This window comes from Poecilia reticulata, linkage group LG12, assembly GCF_000633615.1.
Source record: "Poecilia reticulata strain Guanapo linkage group LG12, Guppy_female_1.0+MT, whole genome shotgun sequence".
Classification (NCBI taxonomy): Eukaryota; Metazoa; Chordata; class Actinopteri; order Cyprinodontiformes; family Poeciliidae; genus Poecilia; species Poecilia reticulata.
Genome location: NC_024342.1, coordinates 11221867 through 11245908, shown reverse-complemented (window position 1 = coordinate 11245908; position 24042 = coordinate 11221867). Strand labels below are relative to the sequence as shown.

The window sequence follows — 24042 nt, the reverse complement described above, 5'->3', positions numbered from 1 at the left end:
CAGGCGGAGGGTAAGGTGTGATTTTATAGACTTTCATCATTCTTTGTGGTACCAGACGAGATGGTTTTGGCTAAATAACAAACCACCTCCAGCTAGGACCCAGCTGGATAATGCGCCTCGGTCTCTCAGCATCACATTCTCAGTAATTGCCTGTACAATCCATAAATCTCAATCCAGCGCATTACTTAATAAAAAAGGTACCTTAAGAGCCAAATCATTTGTTTTGATTTTATGTTGTTGGGGGAACAGGGAACATTCTCCCACATGATGGATGTTTTACTTTGCGACAAAAACTCCTCACATGCAGTTTCCTTCTGTTAGGCTTGGAGACAATCATCAGAGTCATCTGTAGTTATCTCTTTTTGAAAATTTGCAAACAATGGTTGGTGTTCCTGAGGGCTACAACTCGCTGTTTTTGCTAGAAACCAAAATATGTTTATTACCCAAATTCTGATACTTGTTTTCACTAAAGACACTTTGCTTAGTCTATTTTTCCAGATTGCTCTTTTGTTGTTGTCAGACCTGTACATAGGGGACACAATTGATATCTTCTAGGAATACACCTCATTTAGCTTTGATTAGTTTTTCTGTCTATGCTGAAAGTAAAGCATCCCCATAGCATGATGCTCCACCGGACCTTGGATGGTCCGCTCAGGTTAATGGGCAGTTTTAAGTTTCCACCATACACTCTATTTTGAATGTCAGCCAACGGTCTACATCTAACCAGTGTTGTTTTCCATGTCCTTGCATCATCCATATTTGTATTTTTTTCTTATTTTGTCAAAATCTAAATGAGACGTCTGTGTTTTTTATCAACAGCGGCGTTCTTATATCCAGTCTTCTGTATTGCTCACATTTGTAGTCTGGTAGATAATTAATGTGACGTGTTTTCAGTTATTTTTTTCTTTTGAAAACCATTTCTTCCTTTATATCCTTCCACTGTCACTTTTATCTACAACAAGTTTTTATTTGTTTGAGATGTTTCGGTAACATACGAACAAACTGATCTTTTTAGAAAGTTACTGCACATCAATCTTTTTTTTTGGGAAAAAAAAAAGAAGCAAAGTAATGGGATAAACAAAGTATGTAGCAAAAAATAAATAAAAAATGTAATAAAATAAAGAATGTCTTCTATTTTTACACACAACCTAGTCTGCATAGTGTATTTCCCTCCTGGCTTTCCAATTTAAATGCAAATGTTCCCAAATCGGACTCAAAAAAAAAATGCACAGGCAAAATCATTTAATGCAGATGAATTATATATTTTAATTAAGCAGCCAAAAGAATCACGCCTATTCAGCCCTTTCCTCTCCAGTGAGAAATGAATAAATAAATATGGAATAAGGAAGTAGTGGAAGGGGGCTAAATGGAGAAAGAGATGGTAGGAAGGACGAGGATGAGGGGGGTTGGATTGAGTTTGTGAAATTGCAGCTCTAAGCGCCTGTTGCTTGTCATTATGTGAGCGATCTGAAGCTGTCAGATTTCAAAAAATGTATTGTTTTCTGATAGACAGGCTAAATACCCCTGGAGATCCCAGCACTCGCATACACACATTATCATGCTCACGCAGTTGCACTCGATGGATGCAAAATGTTTCTAGATGCACATACATTTAGAAACACACAAAGAATGCACACAGATATTTTAGCTATGATGGTGATGGGCTAACCAGTGCTTAGGAAATGATGACCAGCGAAGAAGATTGTGATGCTCTGACAAGGGATGCAATTTTAATTTCATCCCCCGTCACTCTCCCCAATATCTCTTCAGATGAAATACATATGAGCTGCCAATCACTCACAAATACAAACAGGCACCAAAGTGCACATGTGATCACTCAAACTCACATTTGTATGCATGCAAACTTTCAGTAGCTATTTCCGTCTTTCACAGATGCACGCACACAAAGCAGAGAGCAAAACTATAGATTGACGGTAATTGTGGAAAACTCGAGGAATGATTTTGAGATTACAGAATTACTTAAGATTTTATGGTAAGAATTTATAAAGGTAAATTGATTTAGAACTACCTGTCCAACTTGGTGTGCTAAAACTTCCTCTACCACAGGTATCATCCGCCATTTGGTGATCAGTAAGACAGGACGTTGCCTCACTAAAATACTTGATGATTTGATGTGCTGCAACATAAATACATTTTGAAACACTGTATTTTTAGGATAAGTTAGTCTTTGAATTCCGACCAAAGAGTTTTTAGCCCGAACCGAGCCAGAATGTTGTGCAGCCTGACCTCGTCCCAGAAGTTAAAACATATAAACAACAATCAGTCGGAAATATAATTAATGGGAGGAGGAAACGCTAAATTGCAATGGTGAAATGAAGCGCTGAGGTTGAAAGCATCGCACTCACAAGCATTACCCATCAACCCTCTTTGCTAATGAGGACTTGGTGGTTTTCTAAAGTAAACACTTAATATTGATGACAGTATTCATAGAACTGTTTATAGAATACACTTTATCCTATTATTTTATCATTTCTACCAGTCATTAACAGCATTTAGTTTTTTTTCTCCCTGAGCAGCATACATTTTAGTAAATACCTCCAGAGTGAATTTTAAGGTTTTCTGAGATCTTTAGCACTGCCCTAATTAGTCTTTCCAAATGATTCTTAAATAAGTACCTTATCTTTTTTCCTTAGACCTTTTGACTGTTTTTCTTAAACCCCTTATAATTGGTAATTCATAAAAAATCCCTTGAGTGTGCAATGTCTTCGACTCTTCTTTATCCTTCTGACATTTTATTCCCTCCATAAAAGCTTTTTCATGTTGCTAAACTTCAATCCAGTGCTTGCAGTTATGTTTTCTTTTTTCCCCCGTTGTGAGATGCTTTAGCCATGTTGTTGTGGGTTTCACGTTCCGCCTAACATATAATGAGTGAAGGATACGATATGTAGGTTGGGAATTGGGAGATGAAGACACAGACACACAGAGAGAGAGAGAGAGAGAGAGAGAGAGAGAGAGAGAGAGAGAGAGAGAGAGAGAGAGAGAGAGAGAGAGAGAGAGACTCTGCAAGCAATAGTCAGCAAGTAGAAAAAAAGCAAGAAACAGAATTTTTAAAAAGTAAGTTCATAGCTGAAGCTAAACATAGAGCAAGAGCAAATGGGATATGACAGACGTTACTATCAGCTGGAGCTTTGCCACAAAAGTACAAGGAAATTCACTTCCTTTCTTTGGCTCTATTTAAAGTGTTCACTCTGTTCTTCACGCACACACCTTACTTGGTGCAAATCTCAGCAGTAGGCAGACCCGCAGACAACCTTTGTGTGTATGAGTGCCAACTATTTCTTTTTGACGAACAGAGGAAGGAGACGCGACTGTAGAGGAGATGGAGAGTCGAAGGAAAAGACACAATTTGAAGGGAAGATTTGGGTTCAAGTCCCTTTGTTGGCAGAACTTCACGCAGCTCAGCTGTACTTGGACATAGTCAGGAATTCCAGGGAGCTCCAGCTATTGTTTTAACTCTTAACATCTTGCAATGTAAGAGAGGCGTGGAAAAAAAGTCAACATCTCAATGTAAAGATTTATTTCCAAATGATTACATTTGTGATTTACTGGTGACACATAAGCACATTTTGCTTACTGTAGAAGATGAGATTATAAAAAAAAATACATTAAATAATAATAAGAAAAAAATCCCTAAACTTAATACTCAATTCTACAATTTTCTAAGTGTCAGGTTGCAACTCTCAAAAAGCCTGGTTTGGAGCTTGTCGTATAACTAGAATTGAGTCACATAGTAAAATGTGGGCACTTACATTTATTTTGTGAAGCAAATGATTATCCATGCATGTTTTTTGTTGTTGTTTTTTTTAATGTAGAAGCCATATTTGCTTGTTTTGTGCTATACCTTTAAGGGCCGCTGGCTGTGGCCCATCCCAGTAAGGATGGGCCCATTAGGCTAATGAATGGAGGGAAAGCGACAGAAACAGAGGAGGAATGTACATCACAGCAAATAGAAGCAACAACTAATATGGACAACTTTAGTGAGACAAGAACAGCAGGGAAATGAGATAACTTGATTTAAAAATCTGAAGCACACAAAAAAGGACACATTAGGGAGTGTAATGAAGTGAAAAAAGATAGACGGTGCAAGATTCAGAGAAGGCAGGAAATGGTTATCTCTCCATCTCTTACATGGGGCTGACTATGGGTCCGTCCGTCAGTCAGTCCGTCAATCAGTCAGTCAGTCAGTCAGTCAGTCAGGAAGACAGGCGCACACACACGCCCTCCTGCTTTCACACGCACTCCTGACTTTGCTGTGTGTGTGTTTACAGATGGCAAACCTTGTGACATCGTTGTGCTGTGTAGTTCTGGCCGCAGTGGTGGTAGCCTACGCTCAGAGACGCAGTCAGCTTGGTGAGTTTGCATTTCATCTTTTTTGCAACAGAAATCCACCTTCATATCAAGCCTTAACCTCTGTCTCTGTCTCTGTTTTTTTTCTTTTCTTCCTAAAAGTAAATATGATTTCAAACCAGATTTATTCGACTTTGTTTTCCACTTCCTCTTAACTTTATATGCTTTTTTGGACTCTTATCTTTATCCTTTTTTCTGTTTTGTCTCACTGGTGCCTCAGTTTTCTTAATGGTTTCCAGATTTTTCTCTTTTTTTTTTTTCTCTTTGTCTGCAGCTGAAGATTCTAGTTTTTTTTACATGGTCTTAATAAAAACAACAAGTATGAGCAGAAATAATGGTATCAGGGTATACCAAGGTTTTCAGGGGTTAGAATTTATAAATCACATTCTGTCCATTATATAATTTTAAATATTTAATCAAAAGTCCTCTTAATGACCTAGAAGAAAAATGCAGTAGTCATCCGACTTTTTCCAAGTTATGTAAAGCATCATTCCCCATCCTCCGTGTTTTGTTTTTTTTGGGGGGGGTTTTTACACACCGATCACCTGGCTGAAAAAAAAAAGGCTTTTATTAAATTAAGATGAATGTTTGTTTGGAAATACTTCTGGTCACAAACACAGGGTGGTGTGAAAATCGAAAGGGCGACCACCCATTTATAACATAGAAAGCTATGGCTCTATGTGAGTAGTTATCCCAACTAATATCAGTTACTAATCGGTGAACCTATGTAAAGAAAATATATTTTCCTTTGTAAGCACTACAAAACTATTACTAATTTTAGATGTTGTTTATTATGCTGTGCTTGTATCAAAATAAAAATAAAAACAAATCATATTACAATATTATTATCATTTAACTGTGAGAATCTCTTACCATCCCTTATGCATGACATCTTTTTTCTGCACGCTTTAATTTTTTCATATTTTCTTGAATTTAGATTTGCAATTTACCTCACTGAATGATAACTGTACTTGTACTTTGTGACATTTTGCAGCAGTTAGGTGCAATATTTTTTGTCTGCTTTAGATGAGTTGGCATCGGTACATTGTTTTGGTCATTACCAGAATGTTTCAAATCAAAGCTGAAACAAGATATGGTAGCTGCTCCTCTGAGAGCTTGCACAAAACGCACGAGATTAAATCTGGCCGAGCCAGTAAAGGGTGTGAGCTTAACACACAAGTCAGTATGTCACTTGACTGTTCGTGAAGATTGGCCTCGACTTAATAACCTATGAGAACGGACTATTTAGGTCAGCTGACCTAAAAAAAAGACTCCAAGGATGTCAATAAGTCCACAGTGACGCACGTCACTGTGTCACAAGACTCTCACACGAACACGCAGACACACAGTATATTTTGTAACAGGAATAATGAATTTGAGGATTACTGGAAAGCACAGAAAAGTTAGATGTAAGAGAAGTGAAGTAAAAACAGAAACAGGCAGTGAAATCAGAAAGTCATCCACAGCAGTAATTAACGCCGGGAGGGAAAGGTTGCTGGGTCATGATCTGAAAGAAACTGAGAGCAATATCAAACATTTGGTTATGTGAGAGAGACAGATATACTCCACTTGTGTTCTTTTTTAGAACCTAGTCACTTTCATTTATGATCAAAATTATTGAGATATCTTTAAACAAAAATTCAAAGTATGCTTTCTTTTGTGCTATTCTGAAAACAGAAAAAAGAAATTAAATCAAAACAGACAAAAGGGTCACATTTGAGGAAATAAAATATATAAACTGTGCGATGAGTCATAAATAGTTTCAACTTTGGAAAATGTTTGTGTTGTTTTGGCAACTCTTAACTCTGCTGCATAAACTAAGGTATATATGCATAAAAATATTCCTTTTTATGGACTAAAACCAAGTTTTGGTATCAATTATGCTTGCTAACTAAGTTCTCGTCCTTTTCTTGTTAGGATACTACCTAACCCAAAATAAAATCCTTCCTTATTTTAATATCGCCATAACATTTGGATTAGAGTAATGAATACACTCTTTGTGATTTGCACCATTTATCACATTTCTTATTTCCAAACACTGATTTCTCACCATGTTTGAATGGCATACATCTCCAGGGTTTGTCTCTCTGAAGCCACACAGAAGTACTCACTTAACGCAGTTCATGTGTGCAAACAGCTATTCATTTACATTTCAAGTAAATGGGGGGAAAAACCCTCTATTGGGCTGGGATCCATCTGTTAGAAATTTACAGACTGATAAAGGCACACACTGTTTGCAAATGAAGATGTGTATGCCTGTGCTATCCAGAGGGTAATAGGGCTATTTGAGACTTCTGGATTATTGACAGACATAAATCATAGAAGAAAGAATGAGATCCTGTGAAACAATTTATCTGCAGAAAAAACACATTTAGCAAAATTGGCAAGTTTACATGTGCAATTTTTTACCAGACCTGATGTTAAAGCAATTTTTAAAAAGTTAAGGAATCCTAATATTTTAGCTGGCATTTAAACTGCACAAAAATGACCATTTCCAGTGTCTAACACCACATGTCAGACACATTAGTTACAGCAGGATGTAGGAATTATTTCCTCACCAGCAAGACTCCTTAAGCATAAAGCCAAGCGCTCTGGTGTTTAGGTCTGCATACTGAATATCTACTGAGCTCAGTTAAAGATTCATGCTGACAAAAAATTTGGCAAAAGAACATTGGCTGGAAATCTGAGCCCCACAAAAGGCAGTCTCTCAATAAAACATCACTTGAAACAACAGAGAAAAATGAAAATAATTGAAAGGCAAAAGCCCACTGAGAGAAAGGGAGGCAGGCTCCAAGGTAAGGCCAATTAAGCTGTGTTGAATATTCCTAGTACAAAAACAGACATTCAGATGCTTTGAAAAGGAGAGTTAAATACCAAGTTGGTGGAAAAGACTTAAGATGGATAGTTATAAGGTAAAATACATAAGAGCTGATAATGTGAAGAAAAAGATGTACTCATCTAGAAAGAGTAAATTATTCATGATATTTAATCCTTCTCTGAAAATGACAAACTATGATTTAGCTAAACAAAATGGGGAAAAAGAACGCATGCAAATGAGTAATAACATTATCTCTCTCTTCAGCACAAAACAAACCTGATGCCAACTTAAAGCAATCATTGTAAACAAGGTCAGAGAAGTATTAGATCCACACATGCTGCATCGCTGAGCTGAACTTTTAGCATTCCAGTTATGATTGAAAGAAAGGTATAAATAACATTACATTTAAAGAAGAAAAACATTATTTTTAGTCATTATTATTGACGTAAAAGCAGGATGTTTTGCAGGTGGAACGGTGGTTCATAAAAATGGAAGCCTTCTGTAGGCAGGACAGTGTCGCTGATGGGAAATAACTCAGCTTTGTACTTCTCAAGGCTTTATTAAATTGAATGAATTTCAGTTTTATTATTTAAATCAATTAATTGACTTAAATTGTGAGTTTGACTTTCCAGTGTGCATCCAATGCATAAATAAATACATAATTATGCATTTAGCTACACACACTACATTTCAGCTTGAGTGTGTCCTACTGAACTCACATACATTTTAATATGCGCAACAGCACAAGTTACAGCACTCTCCTTTCAAAATAAAAGCACATCTCCGGTTTGTGTTTGATTCACACTTTAAGTTTCTCTCCGTCGGTCACATTAAAATCCAGTTCAGGCTGGTTTTACAGCCATTTTCGAAGAGGTGGCTGGCTCTGCCGAATTGATAGATGGGGGTTCCGATGCTGGCTGTCGGCTTCTATCAAACACTTCTGATAATGCTGACATTACTGTAGGAGCGCTAACGATGTCATTTAAAATATTAGTTGCCTCTGTGAGTCGCTGCCGCTCAGCTATTTTTCTGTCTGTGAAAACCCGCCTTCTCCTGCCTGTGGTCCAATCAGAAACTGAAATTTTAAGTTAACTTCCGTTGTACATAATATATGTAAGAGGGTTTGATAGTATGTGTGAGAGCGGGTTTGTAAGTTTTGGCCCATTGGGCCTCTCATACTCACACTTGATTCATGACACTGGTGTATCATGTTTTTTATGACGATGACAAACATGCTACATTTATTCAAACTCATGTTGAACAATATCTCCAAACATATGACAGCAATAATTAAACCACAGTGTGTCTGAAAATGAAATTACAATGTTATGGTCAAATGTGTAGTTTGTTCCAACCAGGATTTTTGTTGGACAACCTAAATACTCTGCATTTAAAATGCTGCAGTAATGTTTTAACAATGTGTCAACTAAAATGTTTGTACCATTGTCTTTTGTTTTCTTTTAAAAATGTAATTTGTTAAAGAGAAGCAGCAAACCCTGATAAGGTCCTGAGCCTAATGAAACGGATGCATAAGATAAAATGACTGTTTGAGTATACTGTTTTTTATACAACTCTTTTTATAACTCATGCCCACATAGTGTTGTTATACTGCTTTTTTTTTTTTTTTTTTTAAAGAAAAATAATATATTCTACAGCTATTGCCATGCACTTGTAGACTGACACACATATTGTATATTTTTACATAGTGACTTTACCATATTGCTATGGTATGTATTGTGAACAGCACTCTTCTATTTAGAGTCTTGTTATATTCTTGAGTAATATGATACTATTTTTTTATTGCATAAACATACAACCTCTTATTGAGATTTTTGTTCATACTTGTAAATTATTAAAGTTATTTGTTGATATTCTTGTTAGTATTTGTACATATGAACTGGATATACTTTGACAACTCCTAAGCACTGATAAGCAGCTTTACTTTAAAATTGGTCAGCTATGAGAAGAAGGGTTGGATGATTGAAGGGCTCATTAAACAGTTGATGCCTGGATGTCTCTGTTTCTTCCAGATTACGTTTTTCTAATAGCGATAGAGTCAATCATATTCTATTTAAAAGTCAATCTTCACCTGCACTGAGGACCAGAATATTGCCACCAAGAGGAAAAACAGTTTTTTCTTTTTACTCCAGTATGGGATCTTCTGCCTCCTTAATGTAGCTATTTATTTGCTATATTTCTCTTTCTGTATGCTTTTTTGGTTTGTTTTTAAACCTGAGAAATCTCCAGAATGTTTTTTAAAGGCATTAGTATTTCAAGAAGTAGGCACCTCCCCAGTAAATTTTTAAATACTGTGACGAAGCACAACAAGAATACAAATAGCTTAAGGCAGTGGTTGTCTAACTTTTCATAACTAGCCCCACTTCAGGAAGCTTGGTTGGTAATGTTTGGGTTTTATTCCAGTTTGAGTTGTTACCATAAGGCCACTGACCGCCCAGGACGGCATCTTATGGGGGGCGGGAGGAGGTGAAAATTTCCACCTATAATGACTCTGATGCAATACTCCATTCTCTTTCCCTTTCTTGCACATTGTCTACACTTTTGTCCCCTGGAAATCCTTGCTCTGGACTCTTCTTCTCATTGTTTTACCCCTTAATAAAAACACAGTGGTATAATGAAGGTCTGCCATCCATGGCACAACTTACCTTTTCTCCATGTGACTAAAAAAGCTGGTGTACTATATTTTTACCTCTGTTCCAGCTCCTAACCTCACATTCTGCCTAATTTCTGCCAACAAAAGAGTGAAGGGTTAAGAAACGAAAAGCACAGGCAGTCCAAAGCCAGAGGGACTGAGAGCAAATGAGAGACAGCAGGAAGTAAGAGTTTAACTCCCCAACTAATTCCATGGTATTACGGCTGTCATAGCTGTATTTATTTCTCGAGCATTCAACGTGTGTTGAATGTCACGTTGGTGACTCTTCAACATGCCTGGGTGTATGCGTTGCTTCACAGACCTATTTATCAATTTCTGTGAATGGATTGTGTAAATTGTTTAAACCAAATTAATTCTTGCAGTCTTGTAACCGACCTCTATCATGCATGACAGCTGAGTCTAATTTAATTCGTGCGCGGAGGCTCATATAGACAGATGAAATTAGCATTGATACAAACTCTTTGAAAGCAAGATGTCAGACAGAAAACAAACACTGTCGTCTATTGTACAAACGTTCCGTATATTTTTGTGATTAATTTTAGTAGATATAGATTTATGTGCTCAGACATATGACATACATTATTGCTTCAGTCATCTGGCGTACAAGATAAGAGATTAATAATTCTGTTGGCTGCTGAATTAACATTCTAGATATTTCATTATGTAGATTACTAGACATTCTATATAACACAGTTCTATTGTTTTTTTCTAATTAAGTACTTGCACATTTTCAACTTTGGTGTACCTAAAAAAAAAAAAAACACAAACAAAAAAAAAACCCTACATTATCATGAACTTAGAGGACATTCTTGTTAAAGTGTGAGTATTCCCCCAAAATAGGCCATAATTTGTGCGTCTCTGCACAAATCACAGCAAAAGACAGTTCCAGACAGCTAAATGTAATCAATTATTCATGAAGGATAACTGCTCTCTGATGTGTCATCAGAGAAAACAGACAGCAGGAGGAAACAAGTAAAGAAGCACAAAAATCATGTGTTTTTGTTTAAGCCATGTAACGTTTATGCAGTGGGGGAACCTCTATCGTTCTCATTATCCAGAGTAGCACTCAATGCAATCAGTGCTCTCTGTTTGGCAGGCAGCGTGCAATAAATTCAACATGGAGCTCATCCGGTTGATTGACTGACAGCATTGGCAGATGAATTACAGTCTGACTGACTCGGAGACTGGCAGACAGGCTTAGTGAAGTGATACTGATCCTATTTACTTGTGGTTTAGGGATGAAAAAGCACAAGCATGAACCCTTCATAATACATGACGAAATTTACGCCAAATATTTCTAAATTTTAAGATTTTTTTTTTTAATATATATATTTTCTTTAAAAAAAACTCTTGATGAATTAGGCCTCCAACTACCAAAAAGTAATGCTTTTAGAATATGTATGCATTATGTTTGTCTTCAAGTTGAATTAGCAACTGGAGAGCAAATATGTCAAGTTTGTGGTTCTCTGAATACAGCGGGGAGCAAGCGGTGGGACTATGGTAAGCGGTTACATCATATAATTTGGGGGCATTGCGATGTCTGATACAGTCAAATTAAAGCAAGTAGAATTTACAACACCAGAAGCAGTATAATAAGGTCTCATCTAGAGGTGTCGCTGCCAGGTAAACTATAAGTGCAGATGTATTTTTTTGAAAGAAATCAGACCCATACCTGATTTTACTAGAGCCGCCCTAAATCAAGCAGCTTGCTTTTCTGAGGTAGTGGTTTTGATATGGGTGTTATGAATTGCTGCCTAAGGCAACAAAAAGCAACATCCAAAGGTAAGTGAGCCTCTTTTGGCCCAGTTCTCAATAGAGCTGTACTAAACCTGGCTAGAGGGGAAAAAACAAACAAATAAAAAAAAAACTTGTTGGGCTTTGTAAATTTGTCTATATATAAATGTGTTTATTTTAGATTGGTAAGCAAAAAAAAATAAATTCCCCCCATCAAGCTATTTTGCTTTGATTGTAATACACAGTTACAAAAGAAAAAAATGAGGATAAAACAAACTTCCTGGAAATGGATTCCTAATATCATTTGATTACTAGCCAGGAGGAAAATAAAAACTTATCCACTCTGTCAATTACTTTCAATTGTCTTCCCTAAAGTGTCAGACATTAGAATCCACTGTGACAGAAAAAAGTCAGATAGGAGAAACAAATGACAAAATGTCTGTAGAATCCAATATTTTTTGTGTGAGTTCTATAATTTGACCACTAGAGATTCAGAATTCCCGACTACCTGATAAAATCTTTCATGTAATGGACCATTTCCAACCAATTGCAGTGTTTTTCATGAAGATATGGAATCTCCAAATCTCGCTGTCTGAGTGTTTCTGTCTATTTGTGTTACGTCCGGTCGGGTGTGTATTTGTGTTTCTGTTGTAGTGAAACTCTTATCTCATCAATCATTAAGAAGGAATTCCCAGTAAGGCGTCCATCAAGCGTCACTCTCCCCATTTGTTTTTTTCAGCTGGCACCTTCCCAAAAATGTAAAATAATTGATTTACGCAGTATGTTTTCTTTAGATATGTGAAATTTTATATTTAAATATATAGAGCTTCCCAGTTTGCTACTGGAATTCTATTCTACTCCTCCATGATTCATTCATAGAGCTGGTGGATGTTAGAAACCTTACATTCCTCCATCCTCCGTTTGAGGATGCCCCACTTATGCTCAATAGGATTGATGTCTGGAGACATGCTTTGCCACTCCAGCAACTATACCCTCAGTTTCTTTTGTTGAGCATATTGAAGGTGTGTTTTTGGATGCTATGATCCAAAAACATGTTAGCATTCACTTTTCCCTCAAAGAACCTTGGCTCCTCACAGCCAGCCACAATCAAGCAGCTCCAAACCATGGCACTCCTTCCACACACTTCTTTTAATAGAGGAGATGGATTTCCATCTGGGATGACAGTTGTACCTTCTCCTACACCGTTTCCTGCATGGCAATGAATTTCTGTGTTTTTTTTTAAACACACATCATGTGGGTATAAGCAAGAGCAAAAGCAGAAGGATTTCTGAAACATAAAGCCGTGTTAAGTCTTGGAAATACTCATGTCTATTGGACAGTACATGCACTTACATCAGTTGTGCAGAACTGGATGTTCTGCTTAACTAACATTTTGCTTTTCCCCGACCTATTAAAGACTCGGCTAATCAAGTGGAAAGAAAATTTGAATGCTTTTGGAATGACCTGGGGCGGTCAGGAATTAATAAGCCCTGTACATGAGACGGCAAGTAAAGCAATTTAAATATTTAGTTTATTATTTGGTTATTGTTGTATTAACGGAATTCCATTTGCTATTTGCTATGAGTATATAGCAGTGGTGCACATATGTAGCAGAGTATCCATAGGGTTTATGAGCCAAATAATCTATTTAGCTATCAGGTTAAAGTTAGTTTTTTTTTTTTTTTTTCCAAGTTTTACAAACTAGCTACTTTATGCTGCTGGTAAGATACTGATTCCTGATATAAACTGTGCAAAATGCCATTCAGATAATCCAAATTGCATTTCTAGCCTCTGTGCAGAATTGTTGAATTGAAGATTCTATTCAGAAACAGGATTACTTTGTCTTTGGCAACAATGTCTGGTATACATTCAATTCAGTAAATTGGAATATCCTTTCTATGAGGCTCATTTCTGACATTAAAAGTATAAAACATGCTTTCAGCAGGTACTAAGCATGCTTTTCATCAAGCCCACATTTCAGTATAATTTTTCTCTGGGCTTGAGCTAATAATTCCGATCTTAAATGCCAAAACATAATGGCATGAAAACATCAGCCTGTGTGGAATGTAATGCATGAAATACATCCTCCGTGCCTGCAAAAAAAATAAATAAATAAAATAAAATTGCTGTATCACTTTCATTCACCCTATTCAGCAGCAAATTCAGTGTAAGAAATATTCCTTGATTTCTTACATTTAACCTATCAAAGTATACATTGCCATGCAACTCATTATTACCCTTTTGTTCGTCTTCATGTACATGTCCATCTCTTCAAATACACTCAAGGTAAAAACAGAGAACAAGGTCCAAGCAAAACTGTCCTTGAATATTATACCTCACCAGTCAGGCTACACACACTCACCTCGGCTTTTCAAAGAACAAACGAATACAAGTAGGCTGATGGGTGTGTGTAGTCAAAAGTGAGTCATTTGTTGAAGTGAAGTCTAATGAGGCTTACAGTGGGTCACAACCAGTCAGCCTTTGATGGCAAGAAAAACCTACTGAATAATGCGACGTGACGATTGAAGGGTCAGAGAGAGTTTAGCATTTTGAAGTTGATAAAGTGAATTTTGTCTCGGAACTTTTTGTTTTGTTTTTGTGCCATGAAAACACTGAGGATAAAGTTAAGATGGACATACATGTTTCTTGAGGTGTTACGCTAATTAATAAATGACCAACACCTCATAATCTGATCAGTGATGCTGTAGCAAGACTTTAATGTGGCTAATTTTTGGCCCTTATTGAATTCTGTTGATTATTTTTATATGCTACATAGTTTTTAAATCCTCCCTCCCTCAAAGTTTTATCACCTTTATAATGAAAAATTCGAATGCTTATTTAACCTGCTGTATAGACGGATAAATATGTTCTGTTGAGTCATACAAGCTGTCCGGTGACTCCAGGATGTCATAGAATATTGCATTACATTTCTAAAGAAATGGTAATCATTTGTTATAAAGAGTATGTTGCTCTTTGGCTAAAACATTTTTATGATCACAGTCTGAGCACATAGATGTACTTAAGCTATACAGAGCTTTTCTAGTCATCCTGGCCCCTCAAAGCACTTTGCACTAATCACATGCACCAAATTGCATTTACAAACATGGACACATTCATACACAGATATGGAGATTTGTGAGCAACTTGGGGTAAGTGCCTTGCTGTTACGGCCCTGGGCCTTAAGGGCTGGGCTGCAGGTGTTGCTTTTGTCTGTCCTTGTGCTCCTCCCCTTTACAGGTGCTGCTGATCAGGTTGATTGGGAGTGCAGAGTACTTAAACCTGGCTGTCTCCATCTTCTGGGTCCCTTCAGCATCCACTCTGCCGCTTGACGCTTGTGGTGTTTTGTTGCCAGGCCTCAGCTCCCCTCCTTTTTGCACATTTGCGTTTGTCTTTGTTTTGGCACTTCAACACTTCCATATGCACTCATACAACACATCCAAGCATTTGCATTATACCACTGATACTGATATCCACAATCCATTGTTGTTTTTGTTAATAAATATTCATTTTTCTACACTTTAACCCCTGCATGGTCTCCCGTTTTGTTATGACCTTGAGCCAGTCGTAACACTTGCCCAGGGGCACATTGACAGGGGGCAGGAGATTGCAAGGCAACTGCTCTTCCCATTGAGCCGCAGTTGCCAGCACCAGAGGAACTGTGGCCCCTCTGGTGCTGATGAGATTAGGACTTCTGTTCTCATCAGTGATTCTCAACTATGATTCTCAACTATGATGAGAATAAAACTTCTAATGGTATCTTCAGCTCCACATTTGCTTTGTGTGCATGTACAAATGCATGTATTTACCCTTACCACTCCCAGCTAAATCTAGTTTGTTGGTTCATATCTGTTTAATTTGGCTTTCTGCAAAAAAAATGACTTGCATTGACCTAGAAGTGTATGTGTTTTAGAATTCATAAAATCTAGAAATGAATGGTGAGTAACTATTGATGTGTGTAGTTGATACATCAGTATCTTAAATTTGAAATTCTAACTTTAAACAAAGTGGTAGTTTTAGTAATCATTGCTATATAATAGATTACAAGCCATATTCTCAAGCGCTATTTCGGATAAGAAAGCTAAGCACTTTTGAAATATCATCTTCATTTATCATGCTTTGTTAAACAGCTACTGAATATACCTAGTAATATATTCTTTGATAGTTTAAGTATTTTATCATCTTAGTGTTTCATTTTAATGCTGCACTAAAGTTTGAGTGGAACTTTTGAGGGAGTTTTTTTTTGTAAAATTAACAAAATATATGGCTGTAAGTACTAGAACACAGAGCATTGGAAAAATTTTATTAGCAATAACAGTTATATATTTTATTTGTAGGGCACTTTACAGTTTTTCATAATCTCAAAGTACCAAGTGTTATATATATGCTGTAGTGGGTACCCAGCAAAGTGTGATTAATGTATGAAAATAAGGTTCACGTACAATGGCTACAGATAAGGTCACATTTCTTTAACTGGGGTTTGAACAAACTTCATATATTCTGTATTTCAATGAGGACACTTTGGCAGAGTCCATACTGGAAATGAAAGAGTGTGCTGTAATTTCAAAGAAATACACTTAACAAATCAATTTATCTAGTCTAGTCATTAAAAAGGGGCTTTTCATTCATGGATTGCCAAAAAGCCCCCTAATATTGAATTGAGAGACCATTTGGGAGATACATTCTCTGTTTCCAAAGCCATTTTGCTGATCCCAACCCATTAATTCCAAACTTATGTATTCTTGGGCCGTTTAAAAATCAGAGAGCCCCTTCTGATTGTCCCCAATTCTTCCTGATAAACTGTTCAATAAGTTAATGCTGCCAGGAATCTAATGTTTTTCCAGACAGTTTAAGGAGAAGTTTAGCTAATGTTGTTTTGCAGTAAAACTTTGTGCCAAGAAGTGACTCTCCAGGCTTTCAAAGAGGGTTCTAGACTCTGTGAGACTTATATATATATATATATATATATATATATATATATATATATACACCTTTTCCTCTTTTCTGTTTATCTGATATGTTGTGAACAAACAGACCTCCAACAGAAGATATTTGGAAAAGAAAAAAATAAGGGCACTACTGGTGGTTATTGATATGGTTTGCATGGCTCTGAAACCAGTGTTTGTTTTTTACATGCACAAAGGTATTCTGTTGGTTGGTGGTCAATAGGCATGTGTGTAGCATAGATCTAACAGTGTTTGAAACATTCATTAGAGGTTTAGAAGGCCCCAATCAAAGCTAATCTTTAAATACAAACTGATAATACTTAATTCTTTAACTTGCACAATCTCAAACCCCTAAGATAGTGTTTCATCTACAGTAACTTTTTGTCTTTCAGAGACATCATACCCATTGTTATATGTCTTTTCAGACTAGAACTCATCACTTTGACAAAGATAGTAAAACTTTTAGAGGGTCGTATCTTGGGATATGAGAATCAGTTGAATGGCGGTGTCATAGAAATAGCTCCCAGAGTACATTCTACCTTTGATTGCTTTGGAAGCTGAAGAATATTTTTTTAAATGCTGCCTGGCATGAAAGAGGGTTGTTGTGTCCTGTCACTTTGAGCTTATGTCTTTGTCATTTTGCATTTCTGTTGAAAACTTTTCTGTTTGAAAAGCCCATTTCTGGATATTTGGCTCTGAGCCAGTAGCCGTGAAGCAGTGCTGACTGAGCTCCATAAAAAGGTGGAATAAGATGGTAACAACAAAACACTACACCTTTCCTAAAAGAACCCTGCGTCCTTGTAGACGAGTGGCGACAAAGGCAAACATGAAACGTAGCTCGCTTGTGTGCATGTGCTTGACTGTTTTGGCCGTTTGTATTTATTGCCCATGACATTGTGCAAGGACAGTCCTATCTGTCTTTGTTGAAGAATGATTTGTTGCTGTGGAATGGATTCATACACAAACCATTTGCTCCCCAATCCCTGAAACTTTATTGTCAGGGGACGATAGCTTTTCCTCTCTTCTGTCTGTTTGAATTCTAATTCCCAAAGCTCTACCACCAAGAATACTGGAAATTGCGAAAACACTACACATATCTTAACGTGAGATGTGTGTGGAGGCTTAAAATAACGTGGCATTGGCTGCTTCTGCCACATAGCAAAGTGGGCCCATGTATTTACAGTCATAAGGAGTTAATCAAATTTCATATTTAGCATCCAAGCAAAAATAAACGTGTTGATTAGATTCATACATCAGTGGGGCAATGTTAGTCAAAAGTTTATTATTACGCTGGCAGGACTCAATACTTATTTTACATCTGACGCAAAACTGTGTTTATACATTTCTGAAGTTGTAAAGATCCCCAGTTTTGTAAAGTTTTATATTTGAATCAAGGCTGTGTGATCAACAGTGTGGCTTGGTGTGGAAGGAAGTCAATTATTTGTGATTTTCTTTTTATTTATTTCTTTTATTTATATATAGCACATCTAGCAATAGCTAAGGTTATTTGAAGCACTTGACTAATCAAGTTAAAGCAAGCAAATAAAGCAAAAATTATTTATAACATTAGCATTTGTTGCAATACAAAAAAACACATGTGTACTTCCATGCACCTCTCAATATGTTAGTATTGAGATTCCATTAAAAGATCATGCTTGGGACTCTACATGGCTCAGAAGCTGTCCAGTCACAAATGAGTAACAGCCACATTTTTCAAAACCTTAAAAAAAATCATTTTCTTTCAAATTAATTATAAGGCATAGTGTTTTACAAAAGAAAAACTATCCATGTATATAGCAACGACATATTTCAAAGTGCTAAAACTTAGGAAACATATTTTTGTTTTACTGGTCTAGAAAACAAAAGCCAACATAAAAAAAAGACAATTAGATTGTATTGCTTTAATTGTGTAGCTTGATGGGGACAATGGGAGTGGGGGTTCTTCTCAACCAAGTTTTTTTTATTTATTTAATTTACACATATTTTACAAGGTGCAGCATGGTCTAATGGTTTGGGAGATTGTCCCATTATTAATAGATAGCAGCCCAGTTCTGAACAAAATGCTTTTGCCCTTCAGCAAGAGACAGTAGTGGAGATTGTTCCGTCATTGTCAGGCATGTAGCATCGCCATTTCCTTGGGACTCTGGATTGCATAATCCACTAGGACTAACAGGTCATTGTGACGCTTCATGTGTCCTGTCATAGCCCAGGTGACCGACCACAGAATTGAAATGAGGTCTGTCTTTCAGAGACCTTAAAAAGGGAAATGTCAGTCTCGGATAAAGTACCAGGAATTCCAACCCAGAACAAAATGTTTCATTGCAACTCAAAAGTAGAGAGTTATTCCTCTGACCACTCATTTCCAGTCAATGTTCCTAAAAATATGATCATCAATATTAAGCAAATGAAATTAACCCCTTATCTGCCACGCTAAAAAATTTGTACTTTTCAGTCAAAGGATCCATGTGGACACTGGTGTCATCGTGACAGTTAAATAGTTAAAATAGGTAAGATGTTATTCAAATAGGAAAGACAAAACAAGTACTAACATCAAAACAAAAATAGGCTGTCAATATTTGTTCTCCATACATAACTAGCCTCCCATACATCATAAGGCAGCGTGTGACTTAACAGCTAACGCATGGTGAGCACCATATTGTCAATCACTAAAGCCCAGTGTCAGGCACTGTCTTGTTTTCAGCATAAAATAAATTGAAAAAGTATTTACATCCTGCATTTTACAAATGAGAAGTTATACTCTGAGAGAGATTTTTGTCTGAACTTTGGTTAGGCCATTGTAACAATTATTTTGCTTTGTTGTAAATTATTTGTTTACCTCTTAGTGGGAGGTAAACCTTATCTCTAGATTTTTTTGTTTTGTTTTGTTTTGTCTTGTGCAGTCTCAAACAGTATTGATCAGTATTACCTTATGTTCAATTCCATCAATTGTCCAGTCAACTCTGACCAACATCCTTATCACTGCTTAAAAACCATATATGTACCAAGACTGAGACTTTCAAAGTGATGTCTATAAAAACAAAACAAAAAAGTTTATATTTTCTTTACACTTTACAAACATACACTTCTGTAACTTGATTTTTACTATACAATCCCTTTTTTTTTTTTTCTTACAGAATATGGACATAGGAAACAAAATATGAAGTTCAAGAGCTTTAAATACTTTCTGAGAGATAGCTTCTAATTGTTTCAATAAATAGAACAATTATCAAGTCTTTCAAAACTATAATAATGTAAAGTAATGTAAGCTAGTAGAAACATTCTAAATGTTTTGTAACTGGAAAGATAATGTTCTTATCATTTAACTGAGTAATGATAAAATAATACAGATGCAGTTTATCGTAGCAAAGAGATTAGATGTAAACGACTCTGAGACACGCCAACATAACAAAACAATGTTTTGAAAATACACAAAACGGAGGGAAATCACAGCAAAAGCGTACCGCCATACCCAGACACCATCTTGCCTGTATCTGGAGGGTACATGTGTCATATTTCTTCAACACAATAACAAGCAGCCTGATCTGTCAGATTGATAACACACTGCATTCAACACAGCACCGTATACACACACACACACACACACACACACACACACACACACACACACACACACACACACACACACACACACACACACACACACTGCTGAGGAAATCTGGCAGAGGAAGTATTAACCTTCTGCTTGAACTTGGATTCTGTACCTTTTTCAACACAGAGAGCATTTCACATCAGAAACACCTTTGTGCTTCAATGTAAAATAAGGCATGCAAAAAAAAAGAAACGGTGATAAATTGTGACAAGCTGGTTAATTTTTAATGTATCAATTAATTAATTACAATACATGTTAAGAAGCATGTCATGGAATGCTATTAATCAGACTTCACACCTTGAATTCTCAAGTAATGCTTTTATGTAATTGTAGAATTTTCTGTTCTTAAAAGCTACCAAACAAACCAGTAAACCAAGCTTATCCTCTTTGTGCCATCTTCTAAAAAACTAAAATTGTTTTTTTTTCAACACTTTTTTATCATTATTTTCTGGTAACAGATTAAAATGGGTCCTAATTTGCATTAAGCTGCTTTAAAAACCCAGGCTGCATTAGTCTTTTTTTTTTTTTTTTTGCATTTATTATGTTCTTTAATTTGAGCATGTCCAATGTGATCTTCCCGTCATGTTTCTCTTGAGCCTCTCTTGATTTAGACAGGAGATGACAGGCTGATGTGGCATGAGATGGTAACGTTTCCTTCCTTTTTTCATATGCAAATTTCTGAATGAAAGCTTCTCCTCTCTCTCTCTCTCTTTCTCTCTCTCTCTCTCTCTCTCTCTCTGTTTCTGTCTCACATATCAACATGTGAAACATCTGCCTCCACATTTGCCATTTCCCTCAATCTTTTCTCTTGTTTCCTGCATTATATTCATCTGTTGGAAAAGGTCACAATGTCCACCTGGAATATACTCCTGGTTTTATTACCTGACTTTTGATATGCTTCAGTTTTACTGCCATGGAGTACAAATTCAACAGATGTTAGCTATGTAAGGATTGTGTTTGTACAATATCAAGAAACAAGTACAGTGAAAGGTTGACTAAGCAGGTCATAAACACAATTACATTCATCAAGATTTCATATGCAGTCCTTTGCAGAAATATTCATGCTACTTAACATGCTATCTCGTCTACATCGCATGTAGAAGAGTCACAGCGACATGTGGATATAGGTGCTTTGACAGTACTTTGCAGCATCTGGACACTGCTAAAACCAAACCTTTGGTGCAAATGAGGACCTGTCCCGGCTCAACTGCTGTTTTTATCAGCAGTAATAAAAGCAAAATACCTGTGGGCACATGCCAGTTTTTCAGGGCTGCAAAAATAATGACAACTCAATAAACTTTGCATAAACTAACTTTTTCCGACTGAGACTGTAAAACTGAAGGACAGAAAGACTTAACAGCAAAGCCTGCAACCTCTAAATCAAATTTCAATCAAAATCTAATCTTGAACAAACATTAGCTCTTTTGTCTGTCTGCTTTCTTTTGGATCATCTCAGCATTCTAATACAAAAAAAAAATGAAGCTTTTAATTCCACATTTGACGATGCAAAGTTGTTGCTTGTGATTTTCACGGACTTTTGATTTGGTAGATTTTTTTATTTTCAGAAGAGACCTCATTACTCACAGTCAGGCCTCATTACTTCTCAGTCAGATACATGCCTGCCTCCAGTAGAATAGTGAAGCATGTGGGCGCATGTCTGCTCATAGAAATTGACACATTGAATCCCTCTTCTTTTGACGAGCACCTAAAACATGAATGCTTCTTTCTTCAGCTGTGGGGTTAACACATGCACACTCATGTCTTCAGCACTGAGATACAAAGTGTCTGTATCTCTCAACAGGGAAATGTACAGGTTCAGGCTTCTTAGCTCCAGCAGAAGGCATGTGTTAAAAAAAAGGAGAATATATTGTGTGCAAAATTAACAATCCAATGTGTTAATTTTATATATTCTGCTGAATAACTGAACGGAATTATTTTCTAGACCCTGGCATACATTCTCAGACATTTGATAGGCTCATGTGTCTCAGTGTGAGGAGGATAATATTAATATTAAATTGGATGGGGTTAACATCCACAAACAACACTTTCTGATGTTTGTGGGTGTCTCTGGTGCGTCATATTTAGAGGTAGTGTCAGAAATAAACTTGTCCAGTTCACCTTACTCATAAAGCAGCCAGTTAAACTGTGGCAGCTGGTCATTGGGAAGATTAGTTGAATGGTCCATCTCACACATAGTAGCTATCAAATGAGATAAAAATATAAAACTGATGCTTGTTTGACGAATCAAAACTTTCCTCATCATCATCCATCTTGTGTTTTTACTCAGTCTGAATGTGCCTGAAAACATGAGTTCATCACACCTGAGATTTTTTTTTTGTCCTCGGGCCTCAACATTAAAGATTTCTTTGACAAGCAACCCTCTGTGTAAACGTCAGCAAAACAAGATTTTAATTCCCTAAAACATGTGACAAATCTGTGCATGAAATCCCCCAGATCTGCCTTGTAGCTCTCAATGTGACTTCTTTTTTCTAACCTCGCTCTCCCACTCCAGCGTGTAGATGACGGTTCACCCAGGATGCTGAACCTGCTTATTTAAATATATCTGCAAGTGTAATCACTCTACATATTTATATGCATGTCTTATTTTTGAACCACGTCTTATTATTGCAGGTAAAAAGGTTGCATGAGCCATAAAAAGAAAAATCCTTATTTATTTTAGGGGGTGTGGTTACTCTGTAACTGAATCAACGTCCCTGTTTTTCAGTCTATAGCATCATGTTGTTTGCAGTTTATTTAGATCTTCTAAAAATTTAAGTTTGTATAGTACCCTTTAATGATTTTGTAATTCCTTCATTTTGTGTAGGACTCAACACTGCTGCCTCTATCATGAAAACTGCTGGACAGCATTTTTTTTTCCAACGCTTGGAAAAAAAGTGTTGTACAAGTTTTTACATATGAATTTGTATGTTATAGTCCTGAGGAAAAATACCACTTTATTGGTGCGTCGTTAGCAAAAATCATTGAAAATCTTCCCGCCCTCCTGTTGCGTCCTTTGCTGCCAAAATGAAAAACAAAAAAGGTATTCAGTTATGATTGCTGGAATGAAATGTTTGTTTTCCTTCAGATGGTTCTAGATGGAATAGGGGCTGAAAGTGTGTGGGTGTTTGTGTGTGCCAGTGAGCAAGAGAGAGCAAATGAGTGAGTGAGAGAAAAGAAAGTGCGGAGGTCTGTTTTGAATGAGGAGAATTTGGAGCAGACAAAGAGGCCAAGCTACTGGAATGTCAACAAGCCAGGGAGAAGCCTCGTTGTGTGCCTGTTTGTGTCTGCGTGAATTCAATGAAATTAGCTCATAGGAGGGTAAAAACACAGAAATGTTCTGCAACGCTCATTCAGASACAGGCAAAGTGTGGACCATAGCGCAGATGTTCACAGTGGGGCCTGGTATGCGCAGGGAAATGCTTAGTACTGACATCCACATGCAGAAACAGACTCCCCCCTCTAGCCTCCCACCCCTGCGCCGGTACTCTGTTTGGAGCTGCGATGAGCCGTGTAAAATGAAGAGCAAACATACCTGGATGTCATTATAGCTCGGGCTGCAGACTGGCCTTTCGCCGGAACACGGAGGCCTGTAACCGCGCTCGTGCATGTAAGCATATGCCTTTTATTTGTACAAGTGCTCACACATGAAGTTTTTCTTCTTTGCATGCCAGCGGATGAGCGCAACAGTGTTTCTGAGGGCACATGAAGACAGTGGCAATTTTTCATTTTGGCCGTTGTGGATAAACGGGGCGACAAATGTGACACGTAAATAAATACATATTAAAATGCTTTCCTTCACGGCGCTAAATCTTGTCGGTTGCCATTTTTTTCCCCCCTCATTTTTTCTGTTCGAATTTCCTCTATTCGTTCGAATTTCCTCTATTCCTTCAAAGAATGC

The 24042-nt window shown here is 36.9% G+C and overlaps 1 protein-coding gene across 2 annotated transcripts in view; it reads left to right on the top strand.

Annotated features, from left to right (window-relative positions):
* The window catches only part of cntfr (ciliary neurotrophic factor receptor), a 238680-nt gene that overhangs the window by 88756 nt on the left and 125882 nt on the right, over window positions 1–24042 (top strand). For both annotated transcript variants that reach the window (XM_008423847.2, XM_008423849.2), the window contains exon 3: window positions 4290–4371. In XM_008423847.2, the coding sequence (XP_008422069.1) occupies window positions 4290–4371 (82 nt within the window). The remainder of the gene's footprint in view (window positions 1–4289; window positions 4372–24042) is intronic.